Below are 17,634 nucleotides of genomic sequence, written 5' to 3'. Positions count from 1 at the left end.
AACATATTAAGTGGATATGGTTACATCTCAATTCTGAGTATGAAAACGAATGCAAATGTGCCATTTTATATTTTTTAAAAACTTGCACCTTCAAGTCAGCTATGAGTTGATATTTTAAAGTCAAAACTACAATTTGATGTTAATTCAATTTGAGCATATGTTGCAGTCACAACTTTGGAATGACACTCAGAAAAGAAAAAAAATATTGGTTACATAACAGCAGTACATGGCCACCAAATTCACATTTGCATATTTGTTTACCATTGAAGTACATTTGTCGAAAAACACGTCATAGTCCCAAAAAAGAATAAAGAAAATCCAATTTGATCATCATGGTAAATGGAGTGCACTTCTATAGCGCTTTATCATCATATGGTGTTCAAAGCCTATATTCGTTTTTTTGAAAACATATCAGATGGTCAACATGCTAACGCAGCTGCACAAGACTGCACTGTTGAAGGTTTTCCTTTTTAAGTTTAAAATAACTTACTTTACTTTTTTTTTTATTCTGGGATCCTTCGCTATACACTGGCCAACAGCAGAACCCAGTGTTTTTGTGTGTGTGTGTATGCTTTAGGTAAAGTTTAAAATCCATCCATGTTGTGTCAAACCAGCTAGGTAGCACAAAGCTAACCTGGGAGATTGTCTCTCCGGTTAAGCATCCAAGTTCACAAACTCCCTTCATGCTATTGCTAGGACGACGTCTGAGGCCAAAAGCGAAATTACGACAAAGGCCTTGATACACTGCCTAGGTGGCCACTGACTGATCTTAACAGTTTAATATAATGCTCATGATGATGGTCCCTTGACCTCTGAACCCCAAGTCAGCAAATCTTGAATTGTTCTTGTTTTAACTTTGTTGTTTTTGTTCCTAAATTATTATTTACCTGTCTATGTGTATTTTTGTATTTATGTAAAGCACTTTGTTTGAGTTGCGGATGTTCTTAAAATGCTATATACTGTACATAAAAGTTACCGTGAGATTTAACTGATGACCATTCGCACCATAATCCCTAAAGCCAAAGCACTCAAACGCCCTCTGGTGGCCATTTGTGCCAACAGGCATGAAGCGTTCAATGTGTTTATTTGGGGATGACATCAAATTTGTGCACTCGTCCACTTAAATATATAATTATAATTAAACACTTTAGTTATCAAAAGTATTGCACACATAAAACACAGATCTGTTTATACAATTTATCTAATACATAAACAAAACAGCCATCCTTCTATCTATTTCTCGCTGCACAAAATGTGGGTTCTCATCAACTATTTATGATTTGGTTTTATTGCATCTTGCAACCTCAGCACACACTTTCACAAGTCCCGCATGAAATATAAAAGCCAACAATACTGCTAAGAGCTGAGAGGGTCTGCCTGCTTGTTGAAGGGCCCCGGGCGTTGGCGCTGAAGCATAAGTAAAATGCTCTCCGTTAGTCCCCTAATGATGGTGTGTGTGTCGGGATGTGTAGTCAGAGCCTTCAGAAGTTCCGTCACACCTTCCTGCTCCAGCATCCAGCTGTAATGCGAAGCTGAGAGGAAGATGAAGCCAGAAAGGACGGGTGAGAGACGTTTGCACTTACCGACAACCGCCCACCACGGAAATATTCCTCATGTGAATCAGTATCTATCTCATGCTGCCGCGTAAGGCCCTGAGGCTTATGTACAATGAGGAGGAAAACACACTGAAGTCAGTTTTAACCTACCGTTTTGAGTGATGACAAAATGAATGGCCCACACAGCCCACAGTTGCACCCCCGTGGGTTGATATGTCTGAAGCAGATGGCAAAATGGGCGTAATGACCTAAACGTAAAGACAGAGGTCACGCCAATAGGCCACACCATTAGGTACATCTTCGCAATCTAATGAGATCTAACACATGAGATCTAGGAAGACGATTACATAAGAAAGCAGTTTTAATTTAACAATGTTTGCTATTTAGTGGTATAGAACTGCACTGAGATAACATTGAAAGAATATGAAAATCGATTTTGACTTGATATTGATTGATTTTCATATAAGGAAAACTCGGACAAAAAAGTGGACATACCTGGGCAAAAGAGGACTTTGGGTCACACTAAGATATCTACAATAGAATAATATCTATCTATCTATCTATCTATCTATCTATCTCTCTCTCTCTCTATCTATTTTATCTAATCTAATCTAATCTATCTATCTACTTTAAAAAAAATAAACCCAGACACCCGGACAGGATGTAAAAAAGTGGGCATACCTGGGCAAAAGAGGGCATTTGGTCACCTAGCTAAATAGCTAACTAGCAAGCTATCGGTATTTAGTAAGGGTGGGGATCTTTGAATGTCTCACGATTCGATTCGATTCTGATTTTTGGGTGTGCGATTTGATTCAGAATCGATTTTCGATTAAGAACGATTTTTTTTATTCAAAATGATTTGATCGGCAACGATTTTTGCTTCAACCTATAGATGTGCAAGGAATTGTAATGATCTACTCCAGTCTTACTCGCTAATGCTAATTAGCGCGTTATCACTCAAAAGAACGGCTCCACACTGCAAAAAAACAACTTTTATTGGAATAACTTGATTGTGACTTTTTCCTTCTACTCTCTAATGTGGCTAAAATTTAACAACGTATTAGACCGCGTGGAACCACACTGCACACCCCAAGTGGCCTAATCGGGTACAACATGAACATAGGCACACACAGACAAAGGCAAGACAGTATAAAATAATTTAAATAAAATCGATTTTGGGACATTAAAAATCGATTCTGAATCGTACTAAATGAGAATCGCGATTCTTATGATAATTGATTTTTGGGCACAGTCCTAGTATTTAGCTTGCTAGCTAGCTTGCTAGCTAGCGACAAAATAAGGCAGATAAAGCTCTTTGTTTGACTGTGTAGTGGAACCTTTCAAATTACCAGTTGATTTTCAATTTCTGGATTATTTTATAGAGTTTCTCAAAAAGTTATTTTTTAAGCCTCTGTTCAAAATTCTAGAATAACTCTGTCCCACCTGTAAATTACAATTTCTTTATCCAGTTGGGTCCACGCTGCAATGGACACATGCTGTGAGGAAACCAAAACAATTGTTAACATCTATAGTAGTAAATATACATACAGTATATATATTTGGTTTTGACTAGCACACACACCAGCTGGTTTAGTATGGTGCTGCAAAGCTTCTCATCCAGGATCCAAGCCTCCGGTCTGGAGGTGACGTGAGCAAGAATCCCCCCAGCAAAGTAGCGGACCCCCATCTCTATCTGGGTGTCCTGCAGGAGGCTGAGGATGTGTTCCAACAGGTCTCCTTCCATTAGTGCTGTCTGCAACTCCTCCACCTCTGCTATGTTGTTCTGCAACGTAGTGGCAAGAGCTTTTGGTTTACATTAAGCAATAGAAATAAATGACGTCACACAAACCAAATTTCTAATTCATATTACAACTCAAACCGAACCCACCAGGAGCCCGAGAACTTTTTGCTGAATAGAAGATTCATTGTAGTAGGACTGCAAAACAAAACAAAACAAAAAAAGAACACTCAGCGAGCCAAGGCTCAAACATTTTACCAGCACATTCCATTAAAAGGCTAATATCCAGAAACTTCAAAGGAAGTCAAGTCAATTAAAAAAAAAAAAAGAGTCTTCTTAATAATGTTTGATAATAATAATGTTTTATGTGCCCCCACTAATCTAAACATGGTATTCTGATTAATATTGAGTTTGTGGAATAGAAATTAGGCAGCAAAATCCAGACATTTTTATCCATGTAATTCTCAGGGGGTGGCCATTTTGTCACTTGATGTCGACTGAATGTGACATCACAGAGCTTAACGCTGCATTCGAGGATGGTCGGAAGTCGGACTTTTCTGACTTCAAACCACAAAGTGTGTACGGGAACGCCCCCTTGAACTGAGAAATCTCACTTGTGAAGTCAGGGAAAAAAAGTACCCCGACTTCACCGACGGACTACAATGTGACGTCATTCTACAATGGCGACCCCTTTGGAAACACAGACCGTGAATGGTAAAACACAATTTACTCGAGTATAAAACTAGATAGCTTTCTTCATTCATAAATATTCTTCACATAACACAACGTACGTAACAGTATGCCGCAATCACCCTGCATGAAATTATACGGTGAACTACTGAACTGTACGGAATGCTTTTTTTTAAATAAATGAAGCAAAATTGCGAGAAGGCAAGTTTGCTGGAGCTCAAAATGAGTTTTGAGGACCAAAATAAAAACAATTTATCCCTATCTGCTGTTTACTTTCGCCACAAACGCTTTCAGGTCGGAACTGAGAAAAGCCAACTGGGATAAATCCGACGTCCGACATTCCTTGAATGCAGCATAAGGGCTCAGCTTGAGAACATCTCATGACCAAACTCAGAACAGGTGAGCCGTGTTTGGTCGTGCCCTGAGCAGCTGTGATGTAATTTTCAATCGACAGCAAGTGGAAAAATGGCCGCCACCTGAGATGGCTAAAAACTGGTGGATTTGCTGACCAACTGATATTTCACAAACATAATCAGAATGTTTAGACACTTGTTTAGACTAGTGGGGGCACATAGGACAGAATTTTTTTAACTAAGGCCCCGTCCAGACGGAAGCAAAGCCGGCTTCGTTCCTCAAACAAATCTCGTACACACAGAAGCATTTCAAGACTTGCGTGTGTCCAAAAGAAGACGCTGAGGACGTTTAACGGCTGTAATGTATATGCCAAGTCTGGAGTGGCGCTGTAGCGCAGTCACAGGGAGTTAACTGAAATCGTAAAAGAAGAATCAGCGAAGAAGACAAACACTTTTTTTTTTTCTGACTATCGCAATCTACAGAACAAACATGGCTTTGCATGTATCGAAACAACATGAAAAAGATGAACACAGGAGAAGTGACAATGGCGGGTGATTCAAGTACAACACCGCCTGTTGAACGTGGGAATAAAGAAGGAAAAATATTTTGCTGCAAAAGCATAAGCAAGCTAAGGAGGCTGCACAAAACAACTACGACACGGCTATCCGCCATTGTTGTTGACAGACTGACGGTTCGCGCGCAGTCACGCAAGAATTGCCGCATATGTCATCAATCTGCGACAATGCGTCGTCATCGAGCTGCGACCGTTACGTCATCACTGGAGGAGTATCCTGCATGTGGTGACGCATACGAGGCGCGTTTTGAAATCTTTCCACTTGGAGCCCGGTTTCGAGCTCCGAAACCCCGCCATCGTGTTGACGAACGGCTTAAACGGTAAGAAACTTGTGAGGGTACATTGAAACTGGCTTTCGTGTGGACGGGGTCTTAACTTCAAGGACTTTCGGATCAAACGAAACCTACTAAAAAACGAATTACAATCTGATAGAATGAGATTTGACATAAATATGAAATCTTGATGAGGGCTGAGTAAATGGTTTTACATTGCTGTTTTTAATTATGCCGGCACCCTTAAAAAAAAAAGAAGAAGAAATTATTTATTTATTTGCATTTATCAATGTGTAAATCCCTAACAGTCATTTTAAAAATGGTGTGGAAAAAGTCAGCTTTCCAAATACTTAAAGAGATTGTCGTGATTCCTAAATTTAAAAAATTAAACTTCAATTAAATCTTGACTGTTATATTTTAAATCTACTGTGGTGGTTAACATCAGTCATTGTGGACTAAGTTGGGTACAAAAAAAGAAAACAGCAAACAAAAAAACCTCAAGGTCTATGGTAATAATGTACCGTTTTAACGACAAAAAAAAAAAAATCTCAACTACACAATTTAACATGAAATATCTTGGTTGTGGTTTGTAGTTTGTGGGTTGGCATTGTGTGTCCGGGCATCTTTACCTCCAGAACTTCTTCGTATAACTCCAAGCCGTTACACTCAATGAAGTTGCGGGATGCTACGGGCATTTCATCTGTCAGGTCCCACAAAGCTCTCAGGGCAAACTTGAGAGTGGAATCGACCACTCCGAACATGGCCCTCTGCTGCACGATTGCCAACAGCTGCTGTCGGCAAAAAAAAAAAGACACACACAAAAATAAGACAAGACTTTCGGGAATCGTGGCAAGATGAAACACACAGGGACTAATAAATATGACAAAGCACTGCGATCTAAGATAATGATTTTGCTGGGTGAATGACGGCGCAAGAATAATGACATTAGAAATAACTGAAGCAGAGTTTGACTGTATCCATGCATAGCAGAAAATAGACATTAAGTAACAGAGCAACAGTAAGCTGAGAAGGACAAGTACATGTGACGACAGGGTGAGAGCGGGTAAACGCGTCGACGCAGTAGGTGAGGGAAAATAGAGCTGGTGAGAGAAAGACAGGAAAGAACTAAAAAGACACTTGCATTCGGAGGATATAAAAAGTCTACACACCCCTACTCAAATGCCAGTTTGTTGTGGTATACAAAAATGACACCAAGAAAAATATTTTCCAAAATTGTTCCATCATTAACCCATTCACTGCCATTAAAGGTTATAGACGGCAAAAATTCATTTGAACTATTAGTTTAACATTTTTTCTACTTTTGTTAACAAGAGTATGAAAACCTAGAAAACTTTTTTTATTTATTGTACATTTAGAACAGATATAAAATTTGTGATTAATCGTGAGTTAACTATTGAAGTCATGTGATTAATTACAATTCAAAATTAGGAGCGTCGGGCAATTAAAATCGTAATTAATTGCATGACTTCATGAGTTAACTCACGATTAATCACAAATTTTATATCTGTTCTAAATGTACAATAAAAAATCTAGGTTTTCATACTCTTGCTAACAAAAGTGTAAAAAAATGTAAAAACTAATAGAAATAGTTCAAATGAATTTTTGACGTCGATAACCGTCAATGGCAGTGAATGAGTTAATGTGACCTATAACCCGTATAACACCATTCAGCGAAAAAATTGAAATCTTTTTGATACGGTAAATAAAAATAAACAAGATAATGTGGTTGCACAAGTGTGCACACCCTTTTATAACTGATGTGGCTGTGTTCAGATTTAACCAATCAAATTGAAACTCAGGTTAAATGGGAGGTAGCACACACATATGAAGTGCCTCTTATTAATACCATATAAAGTTCAGATGTTCTTGCTTCTATGCTTTTCCTAACATCCTTTTCCAGCAGAAGTTTTGCTCTTTGGATCTATTCTTGTGGGGCAGGCGGGTAGCCGCTGATTGTTCGAATGGTTCACTGTACAATTACACCAAATTATGTCAATTTGTTATTTTTGCTTTCCCTCTCAAAAATATTTTTTAATTGAGTTGAACATGTTGTAGTTTAAATGAATGGTGGAAAAAGTTTTGAAAGGATTTATCTTGTTCTAGGGTTGAACTCATTTGCTCCCAAAAACGTATAAATACATTCTATTTTAAACCTTTTAAGTGTCCCAAAGACGCATTTATACGTTTTGTGTGTTGTTGTTTTTTATGCTAGAGCATACAGAAGGCTTTGATGGAGCCTCTCAACTGCAGAGAACGGTTAAAGCAATGGTAGTTATTACAAAAACGGCCAGCAGGTGGCAGCAGAATATCAGAGATCAACCAGGGCCATGTTGCAAACAAGCTGATTTCCCCACAGTTCTAAACCGATTTGTGAATAATGATGAAATATGCTATATTCTAATGCTAATTGCTGCAAAACGGAAACAGAAATATACTTTTTTCCCCTGATCTTTCTTTTGGTAGGTTCCATGTTTTTATAGCAATAGAACAGAATATTCTGTGGGCCTTGCAAAATCCGTCAAAATCCAGTAATGTAGACTTATATCCTTTGCATATTAAATCTAGGAAGATAAGTGCACACTGTGACTGCAAACCTACTTTCATTATGAAGACATCCTCTCCAAGCTTTGCAACTTCCGCTGTGGATAACTGCAACAAAAACAAAATGGGACAGTATTTTAATGATTTAATTATGCTACTTATCCAATTCTCTATATGAACAAAATAAGCTCTTCTTTTATCCCACAAGTCTAACTGGGATGATTTAAAGCCTGCAGTTGGTTGGTGTACTGACGCTTCGAGAGCAGGCGGGAGGAGGCGACAGGTGCTCAAATGTGTTCCTACTGCACACTAATGTCACACTTAACCTTGGCCACCAGAATGGAGATGACAGCCACAGCTATGCTCTGAAGGGTGGGATCCTCGTGGCTGCTCAGCCAGTTAATCACCAGTGTGGCTGCTAAATACCTGAACCATGATCACAGCACGCATGAGGAACACAAAGACACCACCAAAAATGTTCACACAATCTGTGAGAGAGATTTCCTGCTCTCTTATCGTACTGCAAAAGCAGTGTATATAGGTCAGAGATGGGACTGATTATGAGGGCTACTGTGCATCTATGTGCTTAAATATCTTAGAATAACAGAATGGAAATAAACTGACGTGTCAAAGGGGACGTCCTGAAGGATATGGCCACTGCAGAGTGCCAGAAGACAATTCTTTTGGACCTGAAATATAAAGAAACAACAATTTAATGTATTTGTTTTTATTTATTTGTTTATTTTTTATTTGTATGTATTTAATTTAGGGGTGTCAGGCGATTTTTTTTTTAATCGTAATTAATTGCATGACTTCAACAGTTAACTCACGATTAATTAATTGCAGATTTTATATATGTTCTAAATGTACAATAAAATAAAAAAAATGTTAACAAAAGTGGAAAAAAATATGTTAAACTATTGGAAATATGGCAGCAGCTTTTAGTCATTGATATAGTAATTTCATAATAATTCATAAAATTTGAGTTAAAATTAAAAAGATGTACTGTAAAAAAACAAGTGTGATATTGATTTGTGTTGGTAATTTTTCTGCAACTAGATGGCATAATTGCATCTGTACAACGTTGGTGACAGCTCAGTGCATTTTTCTTCTCATAATAAGAGCTATCTAATCTCTAACTTAGTCACTGATGTCAAAAATTCATTTGAACTATTTCTATTAGTTTAACATTGTTTCCCATTTTTGTTAACAAGAGTATGAAAACCTAGAATTTTTTAATTGTACATTTAGAACAGATCTAAAATTTGTGATTAATCGTGAGTTAACTAGTAAAGTCATGCGATTAATGATTACATTTAAAAAATATATTTTTAGTAATTTTTAATCAGCTTTTCTTTCAAAAAATAAAAGATTATTAAAAATTAGGGACTTCACTAGTTAACTCACGACTAATTACACATTTTATAGCTGTTCTAAATGTACAATTTTTTTTTCTAGGTTTTCATACTCCTGTTAACAAGTGGGAAAATAATGTTAAACTAATAGAAATAGTTTAAATAAATTTTTGACGTCTATAGCCGTCAATGGCAGTGAATGAGTTAATATGAAGTAACTTGTGAAATTCTGCATATTTTTAAAATTGTAAAATACAACTTGCCCCCGGTCTCCACAAATATATGCATTATTATTAAATTCTGTCGTCCGCTGCCAAATTTTTACGTGGATGTGTCTGTTGCGTTGCAACTAGAATTCCCCCAGTACAGGCTTTCCCCAAAAATTTGTGGCATTAAAGGAACTTTAAATTCACTCAAAATTAACGCACTAATTTTGACACCCCTAATTTATTTATTTTATCTTAGGATGATATAGTTTCCTAGAAACTATCACGCTAAACGATAATACCGTTGATAATGCTAGAGTATGTACAGTACATGATGGATGGAAAGCCGGACAGACAGACAGACTGGCACCTGCGTATGTTCATGGAACGTCTTCATGCTCTGCAGCAGCTGGGTGACGGTGGAGCAGAGCAAGCGGACAGACATGGCCTCGACCTGTTCCTGAGTGGTGAGATTGATCACGCACGCTGTGGCCACCAGGTGGACGTGCAGACATGCAGGATGGCACTGCATGGCCCGCAGCACTAGCTACAAGATATGCAATAGCTGAATCAGCAACAGGCACATTCATTTAAACTGTGTCTGTTGAGAACATTAGATTAGTGCATTTTTCCATCCGAAAACAGAGAGATGCTGCACTGGAAATTTAGAGTGAGAAAATAAATCCTCCACTATTGCCAAACAATTCTAAATATGTCAATTTAACATTTCAAATCATGGCATGCAAGTCCATGACATCGCTGCAGCCTTGGATGCAGCACTATCTGCTGGATCTGGTTGGGTACTGCAGATGTATGACCCAAAATGCTATTTCAGATATGGACAAAATTTGGGCTCTTAACCATCCATTGACGGTTATAAAAGTCAAAAACTCAATTTAATTTTTCTATTAGTTTAACATTTTTTTCTACTTTTGTTAACAAGAGTATGAAAACCTAGATTTTTTGTATTGCACATTTAGAACAGATATAAAATTTGTGGTTAATAGTCAGTTAACTATTGAAGTCATGCGATTAATTACAATAAAAAATTTGAATCGCTTGACAGCCCTAATTTTTAATAATCATCTCGTCAGGCAATTACAATTTTTAATTGTAATTAATCGCATGACTTCACTAGTTAACTCACGATTAATCACAAATTTTATATCTGTTCTAAATGCACAATAAAGATTTTTTTCCTAGGTTTTCATACTCTTGTTAACAAAAGTGGAAACAAAAAAGTTAAACTAATAGAAATAGTTCAAATGAATTTTTGACGTTTATAGCCGTCAATAGCAGTGAATGAGTTCTCAACCCACTATCCTAACCCAAAAATGGTTTTACAGTAAACAAAATAGCCACATATTGTGTCTAAATAGCTCTCTTGCATAAATATACATATAACACCATAAAACTGTTGAACAGCAAACCAACATTAAGTGCAAGAACTTATTTTATCCATTTTTTAACAAAAATAAACTCAATCAAAATGGTATTATTGATTGTATTTTTTCTGTATGTCATTCCAAATCCAAATAAAATGATTCGGCCTACTCATGTTGTAGTATGGGGCAGTATATTGCTACATTCAAGGAAGGTGGAAACTCGGATTTATCCCACTCGGATTGTCGCAGTTCCGACCTCAAGGAGTTCGAGGCGAATGTAAACAACAAAGATGGCTGACTCCGATAAGTTGTTCTGGTTCAGGCAGTCAGTCCAAATCATGTGTTACGCGAAGTTACTTATTTCGAATAACTACATTAATGTTACAATAAATAAAGACATTATTTTTTTATAATCATTTAAATTAGGTTTTGCCATTCACGGTCTGTGTCTCTTAGGGGGTCACCATTGTTGAGTGATATCTGAGATTAGACTAAAGCCGCTTGGTGAAGTTGGGGTCCTTTTTCTTCCGACTTTGGCAACTTGGATCTCTATGTTTAAAGGGGTGTTCCAGTGCACACATTCTGGTATGTGTTCGGAAAAATCCAACTTCCCACCTTCCTCGAATGCAGCATAAGACCCTGTCTAAGACATGTCTGACATCTAGTGGTGAATGGTGATATTACAACTTAAAGCTACAGTCGCTTCATATTCTCAGTTCAGCACCCACACATTTGCATATTCACTGATTCCCCCTCCCCCTTTTTCCCCAACATTTGTTTTCCACATAATCCCCAATTATTATTATTTTTTTTTCATTTTAGAAGAATTTTTGGTGTTTTGTAAAAAAAAAAGAAGAAAAAAAAGTCTAAAACCTTAAATGGATTAAAACCTCAAAAAGTGATAATAAAATTCAGATCCTGTTGTTTGTTTTCTCATTGCTTATGCCACCGTAAGCATAATTTTGCGTAACATTTTGCCGCTCGTCCAGCTTAATATTGGAGTCACAATATTAGAAACAGCTGTCAGGACGATGTAATGAAATTCTACATTACTGCAAACTACATACACAACAACAACAGTGGAAATTGTCAAGGCTAAGTGGCCATCAATACCTTGCTTGCAGTAACTAATGTGAATAGTATATGGCAATTTAGAGAAACTAAATTTTGTTCAAACGTTTTAATTGGGCAGGTGTAGCCTCCAAATAGTGGCCGGCTAATAGTCAAGATGGCCTCGAATGCGATTTTCGGTTTCCATACACAAAGATGACTCATACATAAAGTATGTTGACTTGTAGTGGCCCCAACAGGAAGAGACGGGAATGAACGGGACTACATCACCTCCAGCATTTCTGGTTGTGGTTTGTGCGAGTCGGTGGTAAAATTGTAGAGATGAAAGAGGGCCTCTCGGGCGAAGCACTCTCTGTCTCTGTACCTTCTCAGGGCCTCACACAACTGCTTCTCGTTAGCCTCTCCAGTTACCTAAACACACCAGCATTGTCAGTGAAACAGGAAATGTATAGTCAGTACATTCGTAGACTAGAGCCCCGTGCCACAATGAAGCTCGTGAGGCAGAAAATCCTTACTTTGAGATTTTGGTGCGACGCCACGCAGGAGCTAACTCCAGTAGCTAGCAAACCCAAGAAGACCAGCTCCTTCCTGGCCTCCACAAACGCACCGACAGCTGCCTCGCTGATTCCCCTCCTGCCTGACACGTCCAAAGAAACCAACGAGGGAAGAACCCCGGGGCCGGCCCGCAGAAGACGAAGAACGTAATCCCCGTCACTCCGGTCGCCGTCGTCCGCTGTCAAATGGTCATCTGAAAAGTCCAAATGTCTGACAGCGCGAAGCTGGCCCAGGACGAACATCAAACTCGCTGCCGTCATATCCAGCTGCCGAAGTCGATGGGCGATCAAACAACTGAGCGTGTTCTTGCATTGAAGGAGTGCTGTGAGCTTTGAGATGGCAGTGCAGGAAATGTCTAAGTTCTCCAGTTGAGGGAGTTTGCAGACATCTTTTAAGGCGATGTCAGTCAGGTCAGTGCTGGCGAGGTTGAGCGTCCGCAGGCCTTGCAGAGAGCTGACGCTGGCGCAGTCCTCTCCCAGCGAGGCCCAGTCCAGACGTAGGCCGTTCAGGGACAACTTTTGGAGGCTGGATCTGCACTCGAGGTTGGACGCCAAGCTGGAGACGATGTTAGCACCGTTGATGTCGCCAACAGCCCAGGATGCATCCAGTTCTTGAAGCCGGTGAGGGCAGATGGCCAGTCGAAATGCTTCTGCAGACACCAGACTGCGGCGGATGCAGACTCGACTCAAACGCAGCTCTTTGTGGTTCCGGAAAATCCCAATGGTTTTGTCATTCAGTATTCCTAGATAAGAAAAAAAAAGTGTTAGGAGATTTCCAATGGATTTAGAGCATGGGTGTCAAACTCAAGGCCTGGGGGCCAGATCTGGTCTGCCACATCATTTTATGTGGCCCGTTTTTCTTCTCCTTTTGCCATATTACAATTGCAGTTTTTCTTGACTTAAACTGATTTTACAAGCATTTTTTTTCACATCGCCCATACACATAAATTGACTATTTCCACTATTTTCCTTGGCTTCTGATTTCAAATTCTGCTTTTTGTGAAAATATATATATACAGTAAGGATGTTCGATACAACTTTTTTTCCCCCAGAACAATACCGGTATGAGACAGTATTCATGCTTGAGTACTCACCATGTACCATTAGTATTAAAGATACATAAAATTTTAATAAACACAATGAAATTCTCTTCTGGCGAAAGTGGTGTTTGCACCTTTGAATGTTTTTTGACCCTCCAGTGCTACCGTAGTGCATTGTATTCCAAGCAATGCTCCTACACGGCTACACAGCTAATCCAGAGTGTTAAAGCCAATAGTGTTTAATTTTGGCTCCAGAAATATCTGTCTGTAAGTACGTTCTTTTCATAAGTGTTGGCATGCACTAGGTTATTGAATCGGATGTTTAGATAGTGTTTTAAGTTCTAATGTGACATAAGTTACTAGGCGCTAGTTAGCATAGCATTTCCAGGGTAGTGCCCATGTAAACTAGCATTATGCTAACGGCTAAAAACGATCCCGTTTTTTGTAGGGTTTGCAGCTAATTTTAGTAAATGTTGCAAATTTATATTATTTTAAACTTTAAATAAACTGATTGTATTGTCTCCTTATGTTTTGTATATTACAGTTTTACAGTTTGATCCAGTAAATTGCCAAAACGGCAAGAGGCTTCCTGGTCTTTATTGGAGAAGCAGTTAGCTATCTGTACAGCTAGTTCCTAAACACTAGTGAAGACAGAATAGAGATAGTTGTGAACAACGACCTCTCTGTCTTTTTGACACATGATGATTCACTAAAGTGTCAAACGGCCGCAGTGTAGCACCAACTACAGGCAAGGAGGACTCACTCGATATCAGATTTTTTTTTGCCTCAGGGGAAGTCAACCCCAAAAACATTTATTGACAATAATATGCCCCACTAGTCTAATTACGGTATTTTGGTTATTAGTATTGCGTTAGTGGAAAATGAGTGAAGCAGCAAAATACAGCCGTTTTTTTTATCAATATCAGAAGGTGGCCATTTTGCCACTTGCTGTCGACTGAAAATGACATCACAGTTACTCAGGGCTCAGGCAACAACCAATCACTGCTCACCTGTTTTCCGAAGCTGAGCTGTGATTTGTTGTTACCTGAGACCTGAGCAACTGTGATGTCATTTTTACTCAAATGGCTGGATCTTGCTGCATAATTCATATTCCACAAATTAAATATTAATCAGAATGTCATGTTTAGACTAGTGATGTTACATATAACAAATTATTGTCATGAAATGTTTAAGGTTGACTTCCTCTTTAAGTACTAAAGGACAGGAAATTTTGTTTACATAATAATATGGTGATTATATATTATATGGTCCAAGACAAAAATGTTTGACACCATGATAATGTGAAAGAGAACATGGAAAAAATGTCTTGATGAGATTTTTTTTTTTTGCAATGATATAACAGCCACATACATCTCTCTCTCTATATATATATATATATATCAGTTTATTATTATTTACAGTACTGTGCGAAAGTCTTGGGCCACCATGAGTTTTTTCAGGCTACTTCCTGGTGCATGGAGGAAGGACATCAGACAAGGTGCCATTTTGATTCTACTGGTTGGATGCTTTAAAATAAATAAATAAATAACATTGACTGCTGTGAAAAGGGCTCATTATAGATATAAAACTAGTGTCCATTAATATCTTTAGACAGCGCTGTGTATAAACAAAACGAAAAAAACATCTATACAATTTAGGCCAAAAATAAAATGAATTCAAATTTCAACAAATGCAACTCTGTTGTCATCTTTAACTCATTCACTGCCATTGACGGCTATAGATGTCAAAAATTCATTTTAACTATTTTTATTAGTTTCACATTTTTTCCCACTTTTGTTATCAAGAGTTTGAAAACCTAGATTTTTTAAATTGTATTAAAACAGATATAAAAATTAGGATTAATCGTGAGTTAACTAGTGAAGCCATGCGATTAATTACGATTAAAAATTGTAATCGCCTGACTCCCCTAATTTTCAATAATCTTTTCTTAAAAAAAAAAAGTTTGCTATTTTTTAATTTTTTTTTAAAGAAAAGATTATTAAAAATTAGGGGCATCAGGCGATTAAAATTTGTAATCGTAATTAATCGCATTACTTCACTAGTTAACTCACAATTAAACATAAATTTTACATCTGTTCTAAATGTACACACAAAAAATTCTAGGTTTTCATACTCTTGTTAACAAAAAAGAAAAAAAATGTTAAATAGAAATAGTTCAAATGAATTTTTGACGTCTATAGCCGTCAATGGCAGCGAATGAGGTAAGCTGCTCCCCACTCACCTTTTGAGGCCATCTTGTGCAGTAGCTGGTCAGCTATGTGCTGAGGGAAGAGCGATGCCGACCCGAGGAGCAGAGATTCATCTGTCCGCTTGCTGCACAGCTCGTCCAGGCTGCAGCACACCTGAGCCAAGCACAGCTCACACAGTGTCTGGGGGCCCTCCCAGTCCTGAGGCACATCACCAGTAATTAGAAGTGTTATTCAACATGTGCTTAAATAAAAAGTCACACTTATACACCTGCACGATCTCATGAGTTTTTAGCAGGGTTGCTCAAAACAACATTTTGGTGTGGGTCCAAACACTGTAATCTTATTGAAAGTGTCGATAAATTCACAGTAAATAATACAAAGTTGCACAATGCAAACTACAGTAACTCCCTGTCTTAGCGACTGCTATTTGTTTATACTATGACATGCACAAAACTTCAAACAATACATCCAGATGTTATTGTTGCCGCATTCTTCACATCCCTAAAATACCCGATGCTGAAATTGATGCCTGTATTGTGTAGATCAGTCAATTGGTGGGTCTAGACCCAAAAGTGGGTCCCTGATCAGTTTTTGGTGGGATGCAGAAAGCTCGTACGAAATGAAGGTGAGTTCTCGATTTCATATTTGAGGTTATATGAATAGCACAAAGAAAGGCAACCAAAACAGGTGGTCATGTGGTAAAAGAAGGAATGCTTAGCTTAATTTTATTGATTTATATTTACAGACTAAAATTGTTTTTTTGTAGAGTAATGTCTTTACTATTTGATATCATTTTCTTTAGTCATTTATTTTTAATGCAGTTGTGGTAAATAATCCAATTGCTCTTAATTGGTTCAAACCACATTATACATAAACTACAAATAGTGTAGGGATTTTGTTGTTTTATACCTATGCCAGCTATGTATCTATAGCTATCTATGTGTAGCTAGCTATATTCCACAGGATAGCAGAATATACCTATGTAGCAACCTTTGTTACATTCTTGGTGGTGTGACATAAGATTTTTTTGTGTAAAATGTGTAATTTGGCTAACACCGCTTCAGTAGCTTCTGTTCCATGGCTCAAAATGATGAACCTGTCTCACTATGACACTACACTCACAGCACAATGACACAAGATCACAAAAGCTGCAGCAGGACCAGAACCCAAGTGCAGCATTAAAGCTCACTGAAATCACATAATCCATCACATCTCTGCAGGGCTGTGTGGGCAAAACAAAGGTTGCATATAAGCAGTCGCTGACATAATAAAACAGTGGCATGGGCAAACTCACCATGCCGCTGAAGTAAACGGTCCACACGAGATTTAAAAAAACAACAACACACTAATACAACTACGTTATTTGCGTTTGTTTACATCGACAGTCGTCATTGTGATCGACGAAGAACGTATCAATCAGAGAGAAGTGGTCAAATAAGCCGCGACGCGTCTGATAGTCAAGCGTTATCCGGTTTGGTCACGAGCCGAGTGGTCCCTATTGGTCAGTTCGTGTGACGTCATTTAGCGAGCCTCTCAATAGTTTCGCGGCTATTTTTTTTTAGCACTTTGAGACGATCTTTCCGTCTCCATGCTAGTACAATGTAGTAGTCTACTGTACGTCTCAACGGACGAAGTATTAGTTTCACTACACCTTACTTGCCTTACTAATGTTTTTCTTTCTTTCTGGCAAAGCAGTTAGAATTATTATAAACGATGAAGTTTATTAATTTTCCTCTGTATTGACATTACACATGTCAAGTAGGTTGAAAACACCTCTTTGAGAGATCTACAGGGCAAAAAAAGAAAAAATGAAAATGTGCAAAAAGATGAGGTAAAAAAAAAGTGCCTGTACTGTACATTAATAATATTTTTTTAAATATATCACTTTATAGTTCATTGCTATTTCAATGTAATTATAATTAACCAACCTTATTTAATAAAGCAAAATTAAATTGTTTTAATTGTACTGCTACTTTTATTGTCTTGTTTGCAGATCTTCAACTGGGGAAGTCAAGACAAAAAAGTTCTTTACAATATGTTCTGTGTGGCACTACTATTCTAAACACT

The 17,634-nt window shown here is 37.9% G+C and overlaps 1 protein-coding gene and 1 long non-coding RNA gene across 3 annotated transcripts; one reads left to right on the top strand and one right to left on the bottom strand.

Annotated features, from left to right (window-relative positions):
• Positions 1 to 1,106: 1,106 nt before the first annotated feature.
• Positions 1,107 to 17,021, bottom strand: LOC144044896 (protein zyg-11 homolog). 2 transcript variants are annotated; one of them, XM_077559595.1, is made up of 14 exons: positions 16,862 to 17,021; positions 15,600 to 15,765; positions 12,279 to 13,060; positions 12,034 to 12,174; positions 9,678 to 9,854; positions 8,371 to 8,435; positions 8,073 to 8,172; positions 7,804 to 7,854; positions 5,814 to 5,975; positions 3,445 to 3,492; positions 3,139 to 3,339; positions 3,000 to 3,052; positions 1,707 to 1,804; positions 1,107 to 1,532 (listed from the first exon to the last, which is right to left on the bottom strand). In XM_077559595.1, exons 1-14 carry the CDS (start codon positions 16,862 to 16,864, stop codon positions 1,357 to 1,359), a joined length of 2,223 nt encoding a protein of 740 aa, XP_077415721.1. In that variant the 5' UTR covers positions 16,865 to 17,021; the 3' UTR covers positions 1,107 to 1,356. The 2 variants fall into 2 exon arrangements, with proteins under 2 accessions (XP_077415721.1, XP_077415722.1); XM_077559596.1 differs by lacking the exon at positions 3,445 to 3,492.
• LOC144044897 (uncharacterized) lies at positions 10,550 to 15,830 on the top strand. The gene is made up of 3 exons (XR_013291384.1): positions 10,550 to 13,624; positions 14,779 to 14,855; positions 15,622 to 15,830. It is a non-coding gene; the product is annotated as an uncharacterized LOC144044897 (long non-coding RNA).
• Positions 17,022 to 17,634: the final 613 nt, after the last annotated feature.

Source organism: Vanacampus margaritifer, chromosome 2, assembly GCF_051991255.1.
Source record: "Vanacampus margaritifer isolate UIUO_Vmar chromosome 2, RoL_Vmar_1.0, whole genome shotgun sequence".
In the NCBI taxonomy this organism is placed as follows: Eukaryota; Metazoa; Chordata; class Actinopteri; order Syngnathiformes; family Syngnathidae; genus Vanacampus; species Vanacampus margaritifer.
This window is presented reverse-complemented; position numbering and strand designations above follow the sequence as displayed.